This window comes from Agelaius tricolor, unplaced genomic scaffold (genome assembly GCF_023055355.1).
Source record: "Agelaius tricolor isolate 1412-34295 unplaced genomic scaffold, bAgeTri1.0.p SCAF_6, whole genome shotgun sequence".
Classification (NCBI taxonomy): domain Eukaryota; kingdom Metazoa; phylum Chordata; class Aves; order Passeriformes; family Icteridae; genus Agelaius; species Agelaius tricolor.
Window position 1 is genome coordinate 14,821,978 of NW_027269266.1, and position 19,910 is coordinate 14,841,887.

The window sequence follows — 19,910 nt, forward strand, 5'->3', positions numbered from 1 at the left end:
AAAACAGAGCTATTTCCTAACATAAAATCCTGAACCTAGTGCATATCTACTCTAATGAAAATATAAGGAAAAATCCAGAAAATGATAATGGCATGATATGATCATAGAAGCTGTAAAGTTAGTTACTTTACAAGTTTGATGGGAAACCCACTCAGTTTGAATCAATAATGACTTCAGAAAATCACAACACAAAAGCCTGCAGACAGATTTAATATAAATGTGCTTTATTGCAGAGAAGTTACATTATTTACATGCTGCAACACATTACAACATAAATCTATCAAGTATTTCATGGTGGATGCTGTTGGTTGCCAGATAACATTGTCATAAGAACCACATTATAAAGTGAAGAGACTTACAGCTTTATATACTCTACAACTTGGAGTAGCTAAAATTTTAAAAGTCAAAGGCAGTGTTTGCTCAGGCCTGCCTGTTGTCATATGCATGCAAAAGCCTAAGGAGAGCAAATATAAATGTCTTGTCTGGTTTCAGGTCTATGATGCCACCAAAGCTGATGATAGGTGTGCACTGATTTATATTTTAAAGCGCATAATCTTGCATAAATTATACAAGTCTAATAAGATTGGTATAAATCTAATTACTTATAAACCATGGCTTAGAAATGAAGGAGAAATGCAGCTTGCACATGCATTTAGAAGGACAACCTAGCAAATGTTTGTGACCTTCATGTTTATTGTCTTTTCTCTTAACAGATCTGCTAGAGAACATCCTTATGACATCTTTACTCTAGAGTTGCACTTCTCTTGGCTAAACAATGACAATGAAATTCCAGAAAAAGACATCTAAGCAATCTAGTCAATATATGCTGGTGGAGAAAAATCTATGAAATACAAAACATTATTTATGTCTAACTTAGTATGTCTTCATTAAGCAATGCTTCTAGCAGCATCATAGTGAGATAGGATAGTTGAGTGAAGTTTGGCCCCTCATTTTCTTAAATGTGAAATAATTTAAGTCCCAATTGAATCTGTAGCCCAAAGATCAGTTGCTTAATAAATTGGGGAAAGCTTTTTTGTTTTCTAAAGGAAAGTTTTCCAATTGTGTCAGTGTTAGGGGATGTGACTACAATGAGCCTAAAGAACCACAACAGACAGTTTTTAAGAAGTGAGGGAAAGGGTCAGGACGAAAGAAATCTAAACCAAACAAGAATATACAAGCCAATGCCTTCCCTGGTTAACCAGCCATTGCTTTTTGCTTTCTGTGCAGCTGGGCTGTTTTACACCAGCCAAGGACTGGGCTTTAATGAAATTATCTTTCCAAACAGAAAGAAAGGGAAAGGAAACCAAGCAAGTACAGATATACAGCGGTGGCACAGACACAGTCATGCATGACGGGCTCGATCCTGCCAGGACTGCAAGGGGCAGTGGTGCAGTGTGGACACTCTGCCAATGTGGATCCCCCGTCCTCGGTGCACGAGGCACCCCACAGGGCTCCTGCAGAGCAGGGCATGGGCAGTGTGGCCTTGCTCAGCTCTGAGATAAAGGATGGAGGGCCAGATGAGCAAGGGCATGAGGGCTGGTACCTGCTCCTTGCAACCATCTGTCTCCAAGAGGCAGTGAGTACATACAGAGATCTCCTTCCCCGATCCCTCCGTGGATGTCTCTTCTAACCTCACAGTCGGGCTCCCGTAAATGAGCCAGGGCAGGCTGCCATAAGCTGTCCCCCTGTCCCAATCCCAAAAACCACTGCTGACACTGCAGAACTTCCCTTCAAGGATAGGAGAGGTGTAAGATTGTCACCATTTCAGCAGGTTTAAAATTGTGTATTTCTCTGCACAGAGGGTCAGTGTGCTCCTGGAGGCCTCCCAAAAAGCTCTGTTCCTAGGAGAGACTTCTTCCCATGGAAATTCAGGGTTATTTTCTCTCAGAAAAGCTGACCAAGTCCCACTGAAACTGACAAGACAAGTTACAGACAAATCCCATGGGTGTCTGGGACTGGGAAGGGAGAATCTGAGCACACTAGGTCTAATCTCAACTCTTCCACACCAAGGACAGAGCTGGATTTGGGCTGCACATAGGATGCCAGTGGCCCTGTGTGTGCAAAGTGGGTGCAAGATGTCCAAAGCACCCAGACTCATACGCCTGACTCCCTTTCATGGGTGGAACAGGGATTCTGGGTTGAAGGGTCCCAGTCAGATCTCCTAGACCATAATTACACCCTACAAAAGAGGGATGGGAGAGTCAGACGAGCCCGGGGTAGTAAAGACCTAAGTCAGCACATCCCCATGGTGGAACTGAGCACTATCCTGGATAGCCAGGTTGGCTGGGGCAGTTCAGTCAATTTCACCTGGAGCTAATGAGCAGAATTTATTAGTGAGGTAACACGTTTAGACAGCACCAAGACCTGAGTCAACTTGTCCCCAGCTGGCTCAGGTGTTGGCACATGTCAGGTTTGGGCTTAGCAGTGGCAGTAGGAAAATGAGATCCATCTTGATCTGTCAGTCTGGACATGCCCATAGACTCCTCTCCTTTTTGAAGGACTGAAAAATCCTCTTCCCCATTGTCTAAATCCCTCTGCTCATTGCATTTTATCTTAAGCCACTTTTTCTATGATGCCACAAAAATCAGTTTATACTACATACGTGTATGTGCATGTGTGTATTAGATATGACATTTATATATATATATATTAAACATATATAAATATCTATTTTTATATATATTATATATATTAAACAACACATTCTATTCAATCATCCACATTTCATGTTCTTCCACCGAATCCCATCACTTCTCTCAAATTGCACAAGTTCTTTAGGACTGAGCTGTCTTTGTTTTGGAGTACACTACGTACAGCCAATTTCTGTGAACAGCACTTTACTGGTACTGCATTGAGATGGCTGGGGCTGTTTAATTACTGCTGACACTCCTCAGAAGAGTTCAACATGTCCTCAGGCCCTGATGGTGAACTGTCACTAAGACTTATAGTTGTGAATGGGCCACCTATGAATTAAGCTCATATGCACAATGAGGACTGTAGCTATTGCTGAAAAGTAGCACTGTATCAAACACCAACTTTTACTGTAAATGTACATATAAATTTAAAAAAAGTCAAAGCATTTTGGACAGTTGGAGAGAGATGCCATCATTTCCGTTCCCAGTATAGCTTACATTTGCATATGTGGGGGAAGAGTAATATTTTGGAGTTCTCACTCCAAGAGCCAATTTTTTGAGGTTTGCCAACAGGGGTAAACAGTACAGTGTTGTTCCATAAATAAAATATCTCCCAGAGCTGTCTGGTGTTAGTAAAACATGTGATCATTTCTGGAGTATATTCATTGTCATTCTTGCTTGTCTTATTTAACAGGATAGGTTCAGTATGAAATACTGAACAAGATCATCACCATCGATGTCTAAAGTAAGATTTTTCGTCTCTTAGATGATATTTTCCAATTAATAACAAAAAACCCAGATAAGTTGTCCTACCAGTATATGCAGCTAAGACAACTGAATTTCCACTATTAACAAAGTCTATTAGCATTAAGAGGGAAGTGCATAACTTACTGCATATAAAACCCCTGAATAATACAGTATCAAACTATAAATATAAATAACAGAGAGTAAACAAAACAAAAAAAGACTATATAAATTACAGGAAAGAAAAACAAATAATCTCCAAAGCCCAAAAGAATTTCCCAATATGAATTATGGCTTCCACAGCCAGTGAAAGATTACTGCAATTCTATATATAAACAAAAAGTTCTACAGCAGGTATTTTAACTTGCAATTAGAAGACAGTATCTGCAGATTGCATAAACATGTTGTTGTGTCACATAATATCAAAGTTATTTGCAAAAATTATACAATCTGGAATGCTTTAATATGAGACACAACAATGTACTTAAACACACAGTAATAAGAAAATGAAAGCAATCATTTTATAAAATATTCTTGGGATGCATTGAGTTAGCAGTGCTATTTAGATTAAATATGAAAAGTGAAAAGTCATCACTTTAATAAGCTGCTCGTTGGTACCCCTTTTTGCCATCAGGACATTTTCTGTGTCCCACTTCTGCTGGATCTTTAAAGTCCCAAGGGCAAGTTACAGCCAGTTATGGCATCCAGAAATAATTTGGTTAAGATCTATACTGTGCGTTTGTTATCATCTTATTATTTTTTCTTTTAAAAGAAAATTGATTTCACAAAGGCAGATTTCTTTCATTGACACAGTAAAATCCTTGGAGCAGGGACCGTATTCTGGGCACTGCTAATCACATTGTTGGCACTCAACATATAAATAATAACAACAATAACGATAATTTACTTTGCTTAACTCCTACATATTTTTAGTGCTGATTCCCTTGATTTAAGTGATGCTCCTTAGGAATTTTCAGATCCTTTTGGCCTAAGTCCCCTCTGTCTTTCTTGTTGTCTGTCTTCTCAATGTTGCTACTCTCCTCAGTCCAAAAGCCTCTTATTTTCGAGGTGCTGCTGTTTTATTTGCACTTATAGCAGAGGTGTTCAATAAAGCTACACTTCTTTCTGCTTTTGGTAAATCTGTTGTATCATACTCCCAAGGGCAGACTTCAGCTCGAGATGCTAAAGGTTGCTGTATGTAACTACTTGGCTTATGGGAGTTAGATGAAAGCACATTTCCCTCAGAAGAGGTAATTTTTTTCTGTTCAGCCAATTTATTGAGGTTTTCCTTTTCTGCTGTTTTCTGGGGCAGCTCCTCCCGCTCTCCAGGATGGGTATTAGGTGTATACCTATTAACATTCTCACACTTCAGCCCAGGAGACACCTGGGACTTGGAATTTGACTGATTTTTCTCATTTTCGAAGATCTGGTGCTCTTGTGTCTCCTGAGTAGCTTCCACCTTCTCCGAACTCTTTTGATTTGACTGTTGGTGCCCCTCAGGTGTCTTCTGCTTATGATGAGTCTTCCCCTTTGGCTGGGAAGGGTGGTTTTTCTCTGGCTCTGAGGAAGCAATAGACACATGTTTTTGAGCTTTAGAGTCAAAAGGCACAGGACCAGGAACTTGGTCATATATCTCCCAAGGACAAACTTCTCCTATGTCGAAATTTTCCTTGTGTAGAGACTTACCTGGCCCTGTGTCTGGATTTGCAGGTGTTTGACTGACCTTTTGCTGTTTAATAATTCCAGATTTATGTGTTTTCTTTGTTTCCTCAGACTGGGTAGAGTTTTTCCGGTGGGAATCCTTATGTTCCCCTTTATCGGAGGCTGAGTGCTTTTTGGTGGCCTCCTTACCCTTCTGCTGAGATTTATGAGATTTAGTGCTTTCTTCTAGACTTTGTGTTTTACCTGTTAGTCCCAGAGTCTTTTCCTTGGCACTAGCAATAACACTGAGGGATTTTTGTAACACAGATGTTCTTGGGTGCAGAGGCTTCTTATCGGCACTTAAATTATGTGCACTTGCTGATTTGCACACCAAAGGGACTGATTCAGTAGAGACAGCTTCAACCTTATCAGGAGCATTTTTGGTTAATTTGTTACCATTCAAGGAGTCCAGAAGTGTTTTCTCAGAAGCTATAACTTCTGCACTTTCTGTAGTTAAGCCATTTGGTTCTTCTGTTTGATCCCTAACATGATCGTAAGTGCTGTGGGACTTTTTTAAGGAAAAGACTCTGTTTTTCAAAGTATCTTCTTTTGGCTTTGAAGAACTTGTGGAATCTGGTGGGTTTTTCTTCAGTGTGGCCAAGTTCTTCACAGCACTGTGCTCCATCAGGTCTTTCTCGTCCCTGGAGCACTGCCTGGTGACTGTCTCAGGGATTTCTGTGATACGCCGCATTATCGAGCGCCCCAAGCCCTTTTTAGAGCACCTTTTTTTCTGGAGATGTGGATTATTAGCAATCATCTTTTTCCTTTTATAGATTTCAAGCTGAGCATATAGTTTCTTCAACTCATCCTGCAAAGCAAAGTGAATGGCAAAACTAGTATTTACAAAGTGACTACAGTCAAACAAGCAGCCTGATGAATACAAGACCTATTGCTCTAAAAAGGGCATTAAACTCATTTCACTGTCTTTTCTAATTCTTGAATATGTCATTTCTCCATCAACTTGAATCCCATTTTTTTCCACTTAAAAAAAAGTTCAACTCTCATGCACAAACATGTTACTTTCCATAGCATGCACACTTCATACTCATTTATGCTGTTTCAGATTTCACAATGCTATAGTGTGTGCTTTCCTGCTGAACTCTATAGCTGCTTTTTGTTCTGAGAACATAAGGCCTTTAACCATGTAAAGTAAGAATAAAGTCATTTTCTCCATTAATCAACTTTTAAAATTTTTATCTTTATAGTTACGTATGCTTATGTATGTGTTACATACAAATGACTAATTCAACTGAAACCAAAAGCTGTTTGCACTTCAAAACAAATCAAAGAATCTATGTAAACTGAGTAACAGCTCTTGCTGAGGATGATTCCTTCTTCTTAGCCACCACTATGACTTTTACTACAACTAGTGATGCAGCACCTCTTCACACTAGTAAATACTACATGAGAGTTTACATGACCTGATACCACAATCCTAAAAGATCTAAGCTGGCATTTTCCAGCTGATATCTGCAAAGAGAAACAAATGCATGCAAGTTGGAGTTTCCTTCTAGGAAAAAGTGTTCTTGAAAAGGAATGCTATTTAAATGAGATCTATGTACCCGAATATCCTCAGGATCCAAACTGTGTTCACTCCATGCTGAGTTGATGCTGCTGTTCAGATAGGATCCGGACCGACCCATATCAAGCTCATCTTCATAAGCTTCTGTAGCTATATCATCTCTTGGGTTATTGCTTGAATGTGAAAACTGCAATAAGTATTCACAAAAAAAATGTTGCCATGAGTGCAAAAGTTTACTTCAACATCAGTGTAAGAGCTTACAACTGTTTTTATGGTACAATGACTGATGTGATTCTCAAATTCAAAACATTACTTAAGCTTCATTGGCTTAAGCAGTGTCCCATAGAGTCTCAGTATTGTGTGAAAGGAACTCTTATTAATGATGGCTTAACATGATAACTCTTAGAAATTTGCATAAGGAAAAAGAATCCCTACTTATTTTGATAGTTGTTTGAACCTCTTTAAATGGCATTTCAGTTACGCTGACATGAAAATAGACTTTCAGACATCATTTCCTATAAGGCTGCTAAAACAGTAGGACACTATTTTTTACAATACATATCTTAATAATCCTGCAGAAAGCAATTCTTCTATTTTAGATGCTAACCCTGAAAAGGAAGACAGAAGGTGGGGAAAAAAAAACCAACACAAAAAAAGGGAGAAAAAAAAGAAAGAAACTAATGAAAAAGTAGTAGACAACTTTTTTTCTTCTATGTTTCACCAGGTTTTCTGGTGAAAAGACAACTTTTTTTCTTCTATGTTTCTCCTTGAATCAGGAGTTGGAGTGAGGTTGTCATTATTGTTTTGTTCATATTGATTCACTCATCTGAATTTACTATTGTCCACATAGTCATCTGTCTTCAGGACTTTATGAATAGAACTAAACCTTGTGCATCTTAATTCTCTGAATTCTTTGGTGTGTTGGAAGAAATGTCTGTGCAGTGAAACACAGATAATAAGCTAAAAATGAAAATGCTGATCAGTAGTTATGAGTCAGCTTCAGAAAGGTCTGTTTTCAAGGCTAGTTTAAAAAGACACCTCTGAAGATGTGTAATATCTCTGAAGATATGTAATAAAGCACATGAATATAAAATAGAAAATATAATATTGTTGCTAAAGACCAGAAAAGTAATTTAAAATAAAACAAGGTTATGCAGTATTAAGGCTGCATCAATGGGTCCCTTGTTATGACTGTTCAATGTCCATATATTTGACAGTCATCAGCATACCCTGTTCTGACACACAGGAAAAAGGCAGGAATAGCAGCTTCATTAACCTGAAAATTCTATCAACCTGAACTGCTTAATGCTCTTTCTTCATATGTAGCTTTCACCTTTACTGCTATTTTGACTCTTGAGCTTTTGATTAATATGATTAGTCATTCTAAACTCATTAGAAAGTCATTCCTTTTGCTGGGGTACTGTCCTCAGGAGGAAGTTCCACTCCATTCCTGGGGACTGTTGCTAGGGGCAGGAGGAGCCAGATCTCCTGCCCCTGGTGAGATGACACTGGAGCTTCCAGGGCTGCAGCTCAGGGGATTTCTCTGCCCTTCCCTGATCCTGCCATCACCATCTCCCTGTGCCCCCACACACCCCTCTTGGCTCCCAGCACCGCTCCTGGCTCCCTGCCATGGCCATGTCCCCTCCCAGTGTGCAGCACTGTCTGCCCCAGGCTCTGACTTGCAAAGGGCTCTCCTTTTTCAGCCTGTAACTGCCAGGTTTAAATCCCTACCTCCCCATCTCATGGCTAGTCCAGCCTCCTGATCCCAGTGGTTCTATGCCCTTGCCTAAATTTTGTTTGTTCTCAGCTAACTCTAGCAGCAGCATGGGCATACAAATACCTAAAAAAAAAGCACAATTAGGCAGGATTATTTCCTTCTTCTATTAATCATATCAACATTTTAAGTACTTTAAACTCCTAGAATTTTGAAAGCTGAAAGAAAGAAAGTTTGAAAATGTTTACTTTTTAAAAATAAAAACAATACAGCTTTCAAGGTAAAATAGCCATATTTTACATCCTCCTTTTCCATCAGTTGTTGCTAGATTTACACAGAAATGCTTCTGCATGACAACATTTATCTTCCTCAGACTTGGCAAAAGAAAACAGACAGCAGACTCAAATACCTTAGGGATCAGAAGTAGCCCAACAGTGACTGTCACAGTCAAATGTGTGTGTGCAAAGAACAGCATCAGCATCCAGTCAGACTGAAGTCTTGAAGAAAGAATGAATCTGAAAATAGAATTCAGGGTTGCAGTTCACTGTATTTCTCCAGTGCATTAGATTTAATATCTTTAGGTTTCTTTTCACTGAATGGCCAAACACAACTGGTTTTGTTCTGTACTGCTTTCATATAGACTAAAAATTACATCCACACAACTTCCCTATATGCTAAAATTTCAAAACAACTCTGAAAAATAAAATCAACAAACCAAAATATAAAAAGAAACAACAGACCTTAAATTATACTGCTTATTCCATTATCTCACTCTATTGAGTTGTCTTCTTGTTTTGTGCATAATGTCACAGTTTTTTTGGCCTGAGTTATGGCAGCTTACATACATTAAGGAGCTGAAGGGATGGTTTTAGGTTAAGCACATGTACTATGATGAATTGCAGTGCACTTTATAAACACAGGATGTCCACAGATCACAGCTATTGAGTACAGCTGATAAGCCATCCAAGGGAGAACTGAACTGAAATGCATTTTAGCAGGGAGCAGAGAAATGATCTTTATAGCAGGACCGCCCAGCTCACTGCTGTGGGATCCAAGAGCCACATGTGAATGCTTGGAAATGAGTGGCTGAACTTGTCAAACAAAACAGTTCCTTGCTGAGCTTTCTAAAGGAGTGGTAGAAGAAGCAGTGCAGTTAAAGCTGAGGCATGCTTGGCTTGTCTGCCTTGGTGAGCTCCCAAAGCCAGGAGCAGTGAGCAGTGCAACGGATGAGCGGATGTACTGCTGGCTTGCATTTTCCAGGTTAACAAAAATCATTCAGATAGAAATGACATTTGCAACTTATCCAAGTTCACAGATGCACATTTTGAAGAAGCTTTTGTTAACAGAAATAGTCTGGCATGAAACACTGGCTTACATGCTGTAATAATATAGTCATAATTACTTGTTTAATACTTTGTAAATGCAATATTTTATGAACACAACAAAATATCCCAATTAACTAATTCCTAGAGAGTTCCTGTTGCTTTGGGGTGTGAGAGAACATGAGGAGGCTTAGGCCTGAGATTTAGCAAACTGAACAAAACTGCACTGATGAAGATGACATGAGAAACTGATGGATGTAACAAATAAAGAGCAAAAGGTGAACAAAAGTTACAGACAATGCTGTAAGGGAGGCAAGATTTCACAAGTGGTTAATAGGGAGTCATTTGAAAGATGGGAAAACTTCACAGGTAATTGAAGGACCTTTGAGGGAGCAGAACTTGCAAGGTCAGTGGCAATGATGTAACCATATCACCAACAGCAGATAAGATGGTGATTACCTGGATAATGGCATCACAAATGCCAAATTTGAAGACAGATGCAGGAAAACTGTGACCAACCGGAAAAAAATAGTGAGGGTTGGTTGTTTATTTGGAAGAAAAGGACTGGGACAGACAGAGGATAAGGTAGATGAGAGAAAAACAAGCATGGAAAGAACGGGGGGATAAAAGGGTTAGTGACATGTAAGCGAGTTGTCACTGAGCTCTGTACCTGACGTATCTCCCATCTTCTCATTAAATCCTGGTGTGATGCACGGTGCAAGTGCAATTGATGCACAAACCTCAGGCAGCACATGGGTGGCCCCTGGGAAGACCCAGAGTGTCATCCCAGGCCCAGCTGCAGAGGAGGAACAGGACCAGGCTGTGTGTGTGACCTGCACTGCCCCTGTGGGCAGCCAGGTGCTGTGTGACTGCCCCAAGGTGCATCTGCTCAACCTGCAACAGAGCCAGCAGCAGCCAGATCCATCAGACAGGTGGGAGAAAGCACCCACATCCTGATGGCCACTACTGCATTTGCTTAACCTTTAACAGATCCAATCCTCAGATTCTGTGAAGGCTTTTTTGCTTGCTTTATGCTGGAGACCTTGACTGATTAAGGCATCCATGCCATACCATGCCTCTGAATGCAAAATCACATTTGAAGTAGCCATTCAGACCTAGCAAAGATAGGATTTCTATTTGAATGAGATTTTTTCCATACAAATTTTGGGTTTCTCAGTAATATAAGAGCAATGCAGGAATTTAATACTATGATCATCTGAAGAAAATCCAGAATCCTCTGTTTCTGAAATGGGAATACTTTCAAACAAAAACAAAATGCAAACAGTTCAAGGTTTTATTTAGTGCTCACATCAATCTTCCATGAGCTTTGGGAGTTTTCAGACTGGATGGCTGCCTTGTAGGTGTCCTTCAAGGCTCCAGTACTTTCAGCTTCATGACAATTCAGGTATGTCATATAAATCTAAGTTTTACATTTACATTTCCGCCCTTTCAGTTGCATCCAGAACTTGGCAGGGAAGATGGAAGCAAAAAAAAAAAAAAAAAGGAAATGGATTAAGAGTTGGGCATGCAGAAATGGAGAAATGGACATAATCTCAGGAGGGACTCAGGAGGGATCGTGTGCATTTTTTTCAATCTTATCTATAAACACTACACAATATTTCTTCAACAAACCAGCATGTACCAGACAGATGGGAAAGAATCAATACAAAATGTACATTAAAAGAAAAAAAAAGAAAAAAAAAGAAAAGAAGGAAGAATAGGAACAGCAGACCTTAGGCTGCAGGCACAGGATTGTCAAGACAAACTGAAAGACTTAATCCCTTTGTGTCTCCTTCATAAGGAATGTATTAAAATGCCACATTTTCCCCTTTCTTTCATCCAAGGTTACTTGCCTCCTGTTCTATTGTTAAAAGAAACTTGCAGCCTACAAAAATACCTCTGAACTGTATGTTCTAACATGGCTCAACACACAGTTTAGGAATATACATCAATGGGGGAAAATTGACTGAGAAACTGTCATATTGGTAATAATAAACTCAAAAGTATTGTAAGCGAATTTTACATCTATCAGGAATGAAAAGGAAAATGCTGCCATCAATTAAAGAATTTAAACAATAACTTTGCAGATGTTTGTGTTAAGGAGTATAGATTTTGAGTGTATGTGGGTGTTGAAATATGGGGTTAGGAGAAGGGGAAGGAAAAAAATGGCATGCCTGAAAAATGCAGTGAACTGTATAACAATGATAAGAGAAAAGAGCACCAGGAAGGAACAGAGATGAAGGATTTGCTTTGCTGATGTTTACTCAGAAAAAACCATGAAAGCATAATCAAGAAGACAAGGACAAATGTTAGTGCCAAGACAGACCAAGGAACAAAGAAGAGTATTTGAAGACTGTCAATGAAGTAATGTAAAAAAAAAAAAACCAAAAAAACTTAGTAGATAAAATCTGTTAGGAGGCAAAAGAAGGTGTGAGAATGTTAGAAGAAAGTCTTAAGAGTTTTTACAGGACGAGATGAAACTCATGTTATCTTCCTTTTTTTGCATTTTCTAGGACCAATTCATTTCTACAGGGTACTCTGTAGGAAAGCCAGATTCAGTAAATTTTCATGTAGCTCTAGCAAAGACCCTTATTTATTTGTTACTACCCAAATAATTTACAAGTATGAAATGCAGAGCTCATTATAGACTTCAGAAGAAACATGGGCTTTATATTACTGATACAGCATTATATGTGTAACAATTTTTTTATGTCAGCATATAAAACACTATGCTTCATGCCCAAACCAGTACAATCATCTTAACACATAGCAGGAGCTCACCAATCTGTTACACATCAGCAAAGTTCATACAAACCAACATTCTTACCTGCTGTTTTTCTAGGGATACAAAACAGTGAATGGTATGTAGATGACTGAAGACAGACAGTGGAATTGCTATACCTAATTTATCATACACACTGAACTTTGATCTAAGAAAATATCACCTAACTATACAGAAAAAAACCCTAATTATAAAATTTCATATTCTTGGATCCCATGGGAACAGTTTTAAGTTTAGTAAGCACTTAATTTGCAGAAACAAATAAGACCTTCCATTATGCATCCTATCCCATTCACCCACTCTAAGTTGCACCATAGGAAACCTGAAAGATAAATGGTTAATTACTAGATCTACAGATCACTTGCCTAATTGTATGGAATATAGCAGAGATAATGAGCTCATTGTGAACTGCAACAGCCATATAACGTGGCTCATGAAATGCTGATGGGACTGTCCGCACTGCATAGCAGAGATAAACACCCCACAAGAGGAATAAAAATTCAGCTGTGAGAAGAACAAAAAGAAATAATTTGCAATTAGTTTTATAGATGGAAGGAAATTTGAAGCACTACAGTATCTTCTGTATGTGTGAGTATCTAAGCACAGACAATACACATGTATATAAGTACACACATAGACAGTCAAACTCTTTTGGATATTGTCACTGTACATGATACATTTGGTTTTAATTTTACACATCTTTTTCCACATCAGGAACCTTTGCATTCATGGCATTTCAGTTTACCAATTGACAAACTCTGAGACAATGTCTAAAAATGTCTTGCTTGGTTTTATAATTGGTAGCACAGAAGTCTGACATCACTTCAAATAACAAGTATTTTTAATTGTAGCTCTGGTTCTTGTTACAGAGGCAGATACAGTGCTACTACCAGACTATATGCTTTTTAAGACAACACTTTCATTTCAAAGGTTTATAACTTAGATAAAACAAGACATTTTGTGTTTAAAAAATTCCTCTGTTCAAGACAGTTAATTCTGCTGGTACCCATAATATGACAAGCCACTTCTGAGGGTCTAATGCACTTAAAGAAATTATGTGTTTCTTTTAGGAGAAAAATGAGTAAAGGAAAAAAGGAGAAAAAGTAGAGTGTCTGGACCAGCCTAAACAATTCAGATAGAGACAGCTCATCTGCACCCAACAGTACACTGACTTCAGCTTCCAGTGGACAGCCTGATGTGACATCATTTTGACCTTGATACAAATGAGGTGATTTCCTAACCACCTCAAAAAAACTCCCAGAAAAACACCCTGCAGCTCTGTCATGCAGATATGAATAGAGCTGGTGCCAGTCCCTCTTGCCTTGCAGTCTGGGTTGCCAGTGGCTGAAGTGTTTGAGTGCCACCCAGGAATGTGCAGCCCATGTTAGACCCCTGCACTGCTCCAGACCAGCTTCAGAAACTGTGATCCCACTGTTACTCATACACTTCTTTTGTCTTGTTGAATTTTTGCAATAGGAACTACACTTAAATGCAGTATACTAGAAAATAAATTGTTTTTTAGACTTCTTTTTGCCAATAGTTTTTCTATACTGTAACTAAACCTGGTGATCAGTGACATCACCCTGTGGAACTGGTCAGCAAATAATTACTGGTCTGGTTTCAGTAATGACACAAATGCTTGTGAACCCACCATTAAGAGCAGACTAAAATATAATGTCAGCACTGGATATCTCATTATAACACACCCTCCAGTTCCTCCACATCTTGTAATCCATGACTGCTGTAACTTATCTATAATATATTGTTATACCATTTTGAAACTTCAAATATTGCTATTAATTCCAGCTAAAATCAATGAGAGACAAATCTGGATAAAATGAATTCAGTCACACAGATATCTCTGTGCTATGAAAAGAGCTCAGTTTGAACTCTGAACAACACTTAGCACATTTCTTAATGAAAAATACATGTTCTATCTCCAAGATCCTATTTTTACTAGAACACAGCCTTCATAGACCCAGCAGTCTTACCAGTTACATAAACCCAAACATCTGAAGGGGCATAATCCATCCATACTGCTGGTTTTGAGATCTTCCTCACCAAACCCTAACAAACCAAACCCTAATAAACTCTTTGATCTTTTGACTAAGTAATAATATGATTTGAAACTTTACTGAGTGTCAAAATGAAAAAAAAAAAAAAAGTATGAATCCTCTGAGACTGTGTTCCAGCCTGTTTTGAGCTCAGCAAAAACACACATGCAGGTATGTTTTTCCCAAATTACTCATACACTTGGGCAAAGTGGCTGCTACTTCCATTTAATTTCTAGAAAATTAGTTATGCTATAAATGAAGTCTATCATTCTGGTTTCTTAAAAACTCCTGCACAAAATGACTTACAAAGTCATCTTGATCCTGAAGTCTTTCCTGAACAAAATTGGAATACAAATTTGGCTTCAATAAAATGAGAATAAAGGTTTTTTACAAATCTTAGCATTTGGGTTTTTTTCTTAAGGTAGTTGCCTCACATATGCAGAATGATGGCACTGGAATGTATTGCTCCTCAAATGACTGTAATTTATTGCTTTCATTGCTCCATAATGATTTAGAAGAAATTGAAAAGCAGAAAATTGTTGGAATTAGGCTGCTAAAGCCAGATCACTGTATCTTACTGTCCTGTCTTCTATGGAAACCCTTCATACTAACACTGTTCAGCAGGGCTCCTCTAACATGCCAGACAATGCCTATTTCCTCACATTTTACCTTTCATCCAAACTTCCCCTGCTCCCCAGCATGAGCAGCAGAACTGAATAGATGAGCTAATTGTGAAATAACAGGCACACTCCACAAAACTACCATGGTCTGATTCTTCTTCCTCTTTCTCAGCTGAAGCGAGAAGAACCCCAAGTTTGTTTCTGACTAAAAAGATAGGTACAAGTGCTAACAGAGGCTGAGAGTTTGAAAAAGTTTGGCTTTCAAAGAAATAAAAAAAAAAATCATGTAAAATTTCATTTGTTGAAGGTATTCTTACTTGAACTAAAGAGTGAGGGCCAAATTTTGCTTACTTTTAGAAGAAAAAATAAAATTGCTGTAATTTTGAATAAGTGGCTTTTGGTTGGTTTGCTTTTTTTTTTTTTTTTTTTTTTTTGCATACAGAGCAAATGAAAATGAAAAAGCCATACTTCCATTTAAAAAACATAACAAAACCCTCACAACACAACCATTTTAATTAGCTAGGCTAAGTAGAAGTGCAGGAAACATCTGATCTCCAGATCTGATTAATTCCGAAAATTTCAGTTTTCAGTTTCACAATCATAGTTGCAAGGAGTTCTTAAGACAAGAAGCAATTTCAAGGTATTAATATACTGAAACATAACAGTAGTTTGTACCATTCACTGCATAATACTTTTAGAAAAGCTTTACATTTAGAGCAGAGTTGGCATTCCTGTCTGCAGATAATAATTACTGTGACATCTGGTATGGAACACAAATATGGAAGAGCTCTTAAAACATAAGGTAAAATAACAGAGTTCCTTTACTTGCTAAGTCCAACATTACAATAATTTCATCAGCAATGACAAAACAGACTGATAGAAAACCAATTTATTATCTAAACCATTAATTAAACAAATTAAATGTATGATGTAAAAGCTGTGTTTGGGGGAGAAGTCAAGCTCCTATAATTAGCTACAGATGGTTAGTGCAATTTGCAACAAAAATCTGAAGGTGTTAAAAATTTTTGCTGTATTTTTTCCCTACATGGCCTTTTTACATTTGCAATATAAAGTAAGGTAACATATTAATGTATTTATTACTGCAATGAATAACAAAGATATAATTGATAGATAGATAGATAGATAGATAGACAGACAGACAGATAATTGAGTATATCTGGCCACCATGCAGCCAGGTTCTAATGTACAATTTATCTCTCTCTTAGATTGTTTATGGGACACTAGTGACTGCTTTGCACCAATTATCTTTAATGGTCAAAATCTATGAAGTGTGATATGAAATTCCTATTTGGCTTGCTGAATAATTTTCCACTAAAAGTCTGGTGTAGAAAAGTGACTTTCTGACCACTGAAGAAATATCTTATCATACTGCCTACCTGTCCAGAGCAAACTCAAAGCTCAAAACACATGATCTTGTTTCTGTGATTTAGTACAAGGCTTAAAAATTATCCCATTTCACGTATCAAGCACAAAACCTAAAAATCCTTCCTTTCCCCTTCTGAAAAAATTATGGAAATTCCTAGGACAGAGAGCTGTCAGCTGTTCTCTGGACAGAAAATGCAGAGTCAAAACAATAAAACATAAAAGAGCTCTGAAAAAAACCTTGCAACAGTTACCCAATAATTGTCCAAAACAGGCATTCAGATTTGGGAGAAAATCTCTGATAGATAAGAGGTTAAGAAAAGGCACAGTTGCTTTAAAGGCATAAATGGATGCAGATATGAATGGAAGGTAGGAGATGAAAATGTAAAGTGACCTCAATATGTCATGTGCACAAATGAATTAGTCTTTAAATATCTCTCTTCTTAGTCACTACCTACTTCTTATCCACAGAACCTTTTATCTGGTCTTTGCATTATCTGATCAACCTGCTTAGTATAATTATTGGTGCTTAAAAATCAGGATTCTTCCTTGTCTTCATGATGCTGATTATGTTTTTGGAAAAGGAAGCAATTTGGAGCACTTAGCTTGATCATCCAATACACTGGGCCAGACTTGCCCAGTGCCACTGGCCTGTTACAATGCAGAGTGAGCCATGACCACTCACTTGAGACCTTTTCAGGCCACTGCTCATATTCTGCATCTTCTGATAATGAAGGACAATGATATATATCCATAGTTTGTGGTATGTATCTGCTTTACAGAAAAGGATGGACACAGGGTTGTTATTACTGACTTAATCAAACTTTCTCAAAAGATCTGGGGTAACATATTTTCTAGGTTTGCTAAACATGCAGTGGCCTGTGTTGCTCCAAATCCCCACGTTAATCCATTGCTGCTTTCACTCCTGCTATGCAGATGTCTGTACTTCACCTAATCAAGGCTGCCTAATGAAGAAGGCTCTGCAATTTGTTGCAAATGACATTTGGATGTCTAGTGAACAACAGGAAAGACTGCAAGGGGGGAAAGTGGTCTAGCACACATGCACAACTGACTTCTAAATCTGCCTGTGCCTCAGGCTCATATTCTCATATTCTATGAATATGAAAAAAAAATGCATTTGAGGTCCTCATTCAATCCAAACTTTGCATAGGTCATCATTTTTTGCAGAAGTGGGAGCACTTTCCTTGCTATTTGGGTGCCAAATACACATTTTGCTGCGATTTGCAGCAAAAATAAGCATGCAGGGCTGTATTTGTAGCCAGTGAGACCTTACAAATGTTGCAAATATATTTGACTAAGCTCTGTAACTGAGCCAAAGGCATTGCAACATGGACAACCATATTAAATGGACCATATAACCCTAATCTCACTGTGCCTCAGCTCTGCCTGTGTAAAATGGGGATAATGCCACTCTGCCATTCAGGACAAGAGTGGAAATAAATTTACCCATATTTGTGAAGAGCTTAAGTCCTAAACTGTGGGTTTCCTTCCTGCCGTGCTAAGGAGAGGAATGTGAATTATTTCAGACTATCCTGGCTCCTTCTCAGCCCTCCTAGCCTGGCAGAAATGCCTTTCTCTTCATTCCCTTCTTCATGCCAGTCCCTTGATGAAGATGATGTAAAGAGCTGTGGGCTCTCTGGAGCCAGGACACCCATTCCTGTGCTCACTTGCACTCTGCTGTCCAGGAGCTACTTGCAAAAAGAAGACAGCCCTGAAAGATTAAAGCCCATTTTCATGGCTCTGTATGAAGCTTTATGTCTGACCACAGTTACTTGTTTAAAAAGCACCACCACAGGCCAAAACCAGGCCACTGCTCCCCAGGGATGGTGACATTAAAGCTGTGACTTGCCTAAGTTCAATTGGTATTCTGAACTCTACACTCCTGGTAAAATAGTACTGTTCCAACAATTTTTTCCCCATGTTTTAAACTCTAATTACTGATTACCACTCTACTTAGATCCATAACACAGCTACAGCAACTCTTCTATTTCTCTACCACACTTCACTACATTTTAAATCCCATTTACTGAGATGAAGGGAGCTATGGATCTGGAAGCACAGCTCTTCCATCCGTTCATTCACTCAGGGTGCCAGCTGGAGCTGAGCATGCACCATTTTAAAACTGGAAAAAAATTGTGTCCTCAATTGCTCCTGTGCTGCCAGCCAACGCAATCTCTTTCTGCATCGCTGTGTCCAATCTCCCACCTGGAGAGTTGCACCATGTCATAGGAGAAGCTTTTTTCTTCAACTGAAAGGATTTTCATATATTTCAATGAACTGTGATTACAAGTCTTTAGTGTTGAGTTATTCCTAGCAAATTATAAATTACCAGAGGTTTATCTGTCTCTCCCACCATATCTCAGCATCATTTTAATTAGCTATACACAGCAATAAAGAGAGCTATTTGTAGTATAAGAATTGATGGTGCCAGATTCAGACTTTTTTTCCTTCCAGAACTTCCATGGCCTGTGGCTGTGAAGGCTGAGAGAGAAGAGTGGGGTCCTTGGGCTGGTGGGAGGCACAGCATACTCTGTCCCCCAAATCATCACAAGACTGCCTTGCAGGTCTACTCAAAGTGATGCAAGGGCCATGCAGACCATGGTCTGTGAGTCCCATGGCTTCAGGGTACCCTAGAGATGGCTTTTGCTTACAGTGGAGACATATCCACTGACTTGAGTGTGAGCAACAGACCTAGGAGCCTCACTGCACTAAACACGTCATTCTCGGGTCTCTAGGAGCTCCTCTAATTTTTGCACTTCTTTTAGCCCTTCTACTCAAGCATTTTCTTAATTCCTCTAGAATTAAGGCTGGCCTGCCTCATGACTTCCACACCTCACTGTTGTTACTAAAGTCTTCTTGTCTCCACATGCCCCATCAACATCTTTGCTTGTGTGTAGATGAAGGAGGGAGAACAGGATCTGGCTGAGCGTGAGGCCTCTTCTCTCACATCTCAAAGAGGATGCAAGCAAATGCCAATGGCATCCAAAGTACTTAAAGTGTTGGAAAGATTTGGAGCAGTACCAGTAGTGGACTCCAAAAAGAGTGGTGCAAAGACAAGAGGAAGTCAGAACACCTTCCAGCCTCTCCCAAACCACAGGGGACTTGCAGAAGAAACTAAATATGGCACTCACCAACACATAAATGCGTGGCCCAGGCAACACAAACATGGTTTCCTGGGCAGAAATATTTTGTAGAAATCATGCCTAAGTAAAGGATATGGGATTTCACTTATCACATAACAGGTAACAAGAGAAAGCAAGGTTCCTGCAGGGAGTAATGCAACCCAGACTGCTAAACCTGGGGGTTCCAGCAGCACTCCCCATCTTTGGTGCTATCCCTCATCCTCTTCCAGATTTACCTTATCCTAGAGATGAATGCCATAGAACTGCCCACAGTGTGGTGATGTGGACTGTG

General features: G+C 38.9%; 1 protein-coding gene across 1 annotated transcript in view; it reads right to left on the minus strand.

The window, feature by feature from the left end:
- Positions 1-207: 207 nt before the first annotated feature.
- GPR158 (G protein-coupled receptor 158) overlaps positions 208-19,910 on the minus strand; it is a 187,172-nt gene continuing 167,469 nt past the window's right edge. Inside the window, exons 8-11 of the mRNA XM_071428788.1 lie at positions 12,784-12,922; positions 8,724-8,829; positions 6,641-6,787; positions 208-5,886 (exon numbers count right to left, since the gene is read on the minus strand). Of these exons, the coding sequence (XP_071284889.1) occupies positions 4,435-5,886; positions 6,641-6,787; positions 8,724-8,829; positions 12,784-12,922 (1,844 nt within the window). The 3' untranslated portion in view covers positions 208-4,434. The remainder of the gene's footprint in view (positions 5,887-6,640; positions 6,788-8,723; positions 8,830-12,783; positions 12,923-19,910) is intronic.